Below are 2,171 nucleotides of genomic sequence, written 5' to 3' on the forward strand. Positions count from 1 at the left end.
AAAAAAAAAAAAAGAAAAGAAAACTTTCCCTGAAAACATATACTTTGTCAATGGAAAAGAAGCCATACTCTGTAAAATAATTTAGAGAGGTTTATTCTGAGCCAAATTTGAGGACTATGACCTAGAGCCACACTCAGGAAGCCTTCAGCAAGTTGACTTATGGTGGTGGGGTTACAATTTGGTTTTATACATTTAGGGGAGACAGGAATTACAGGTAAAGTCATAAATCAATATGTGAACTGCATACATTGATTTTGCCTGAAAAGGTGGGACATCTCAAAGTGGGGGCTTACAGGTTATAAGTAGGTTTAAAGATTCTTTAGTTGATTGTTGGCTAAAAGAGTTAGGCTTTGTCTAATAGACCAGGAGTCAGCAAAAAGAAGTGCTGAATTAAGGTAAGGAATGGTCTGTTAATCAAAGTCCGATGCCTGGACAAATGCCTAAACTCAAGTGATTCGTTATATATATTGAGGACCTGCAAGTATGTCTTGAATATTCTTAGGCCTATTAGTGAGTCACATAGGACATCTCTAAGAAGGAGAGTGGGCATGATAAAGTGTGTCTGATCTTCTTTCTCATGGCTAGCAACTCAGTTCTAGGGGATTACCTTGGTCATCGTGGGGGGTTAAGGGGGTGTCTACTTAGTGAGCCACTGGGCTGAGAGCCTTAAGATTTTGTTTTAGTTCACAATTTAAATTTCACACAGATGTTTGTGTTTGTGAAATAGTTTTGTGGAGATAATATTAAGAAATCTTACATAATTATTATGTTTTTAAGATTGGTATTAACTACCCATCTTGCAGAGCATGTGGTCCATTCACGTTGGAACAATTCATACAGGCCAGAGAGCACTCCCTTCCCTTAGGATGTGAAAATGCAAGTTTAAGTATAATAATTAACAATAAAAAGTCATTTATGAACAAATATACTTCTCATTTTCCACAGAAATCTTATGGGAAAGACACTCTTTGAAAGTAAAGAAAGTAGTCAGTTTGGAAGAACCTTTGGTCAAATTCCAGATCACATGGTGAGCAAGAAAACTTCTCCTCGAGTAAACCCATGTGAAAGCAGTGTGTGTAGAAAAGTCTCCATTGATCGTTCATCATTTATTATACCCATTAAAGCTGGCACTGGACAGAAAGCACCTGAGTATAAGGAATGTAGACAAAAGCCATATACACATAAGAAATGTGAGAAAACTTTCAGTTACCCCCACTCCTTTGGAACACATGAAAGGTCTTCCACTGGAGAGAAACTCTTTAATTGTAAGGAATGTGGAAAACCTTTCATTTCTCTCACTGGCTTTCGAAATCATATGGTAATACACAGTGGAGATGGACCTCATAAATGTATGTTTTGTGACAAAGCATTTGCTTTTCGAAGTTTATATCATAAACATGAAAGAATTCACACTGGAGAGAAACCATATAAATGTAAACAATGTGGTAAGGCTTTCCATACCTCCGGTTCTGTTCTAGCACACAAAATAACTCACACTGGAGAGAAGACTTATGAATGTAAGGAGTGTGGAAGAGCCTTTGTTCATTTCAGTTCCTTTCATATACATGAAAGGACTCACACTGGAGAGAAACCTTATGAATGTGAGCAATGCGGGAAGGCATTTGCTCAGCAGAGGAGCGTTCAGTGGCACATGAGAATGCACACAGGAGATAGACCTCATAAATGTAAGATATGTGGGAAAGACTTTTATTCTCCTGGTTCACTTCAAAGACATGAAAGAAGTCACTCTGGGGAGAAACCCTATGAATGTAAGCAGTGTGACAAAGCCTTAAGTTCTTCAACTTCCTTGCGATATCATGAAAGGATACACACTGGTGAGAAGCCCTTTAAATGTAAGTACTGTGGGAAAGCCTTCAGGTCTTCCAGTTTCTTTCGAATACATGAAAGGACTCACACTGGAGAGAAGCCTTATAAATGTAAGCTTTGTGGAGATGCATTCCATTGTGTCTGTTCCTTTCATAGACATGAAAGGATTCACACTGGAGAGAAACCCTATGAATGTAAACATTGTGGTAAAACCTTCACTTCCTCTACTTCCTTTCAAATACATGATAGAATTCACACTGGAGAGAAACCCTATGAATGTAAGCACTGTGGAAAAGCCTTCAGGTCTGCCAAAGGCATTCGAATACATGAAAGGACTCACACAG

The 2,171-nt window shown here is 38.4% G+C and overlaps 1 protein-coding gene across 1 annotated transcript in view; it reads left to right on the forward strand.

Annotated features, from left to right (window-relative positions):
- LOC111727842 (zinc finger protein 709-like) overlaps window positions 1-2,171 on the forward strand; it is a 5,003-nt gene that overhangs the window by 1,063 nt on the left and 1,769 nt on the right. Inside the window, exon 2 of the mRNA XM_023517995.1 lies at window positions 946-2,171. Within this exon, the coding sequence (XP_023373763.1) occupies window positions 953-2,171 (1,219 nt within the window). The 5' untranslated portion in view covers window positions 946-952. The remainder of the gene's footprint in view (window positions 1-945) is intronic.

The sequence above is a fragment of the Otolemur garnettii genome, unplaced genomic scaffold (assembly GCF_000181295.1).
Source record: "Otolemur garnettii isolate 467f Iridium unplaced genomic scaffold, OtoGar3 scaffold00127, whole genome shotgun sequence".
NCBI classification, from domain to species: domain Eukaryota; kingdom Metazoa; phylum Chordata; class Mammalia; order Primates; family Galagidae; genus Otolemur; species Otolemur garnettii.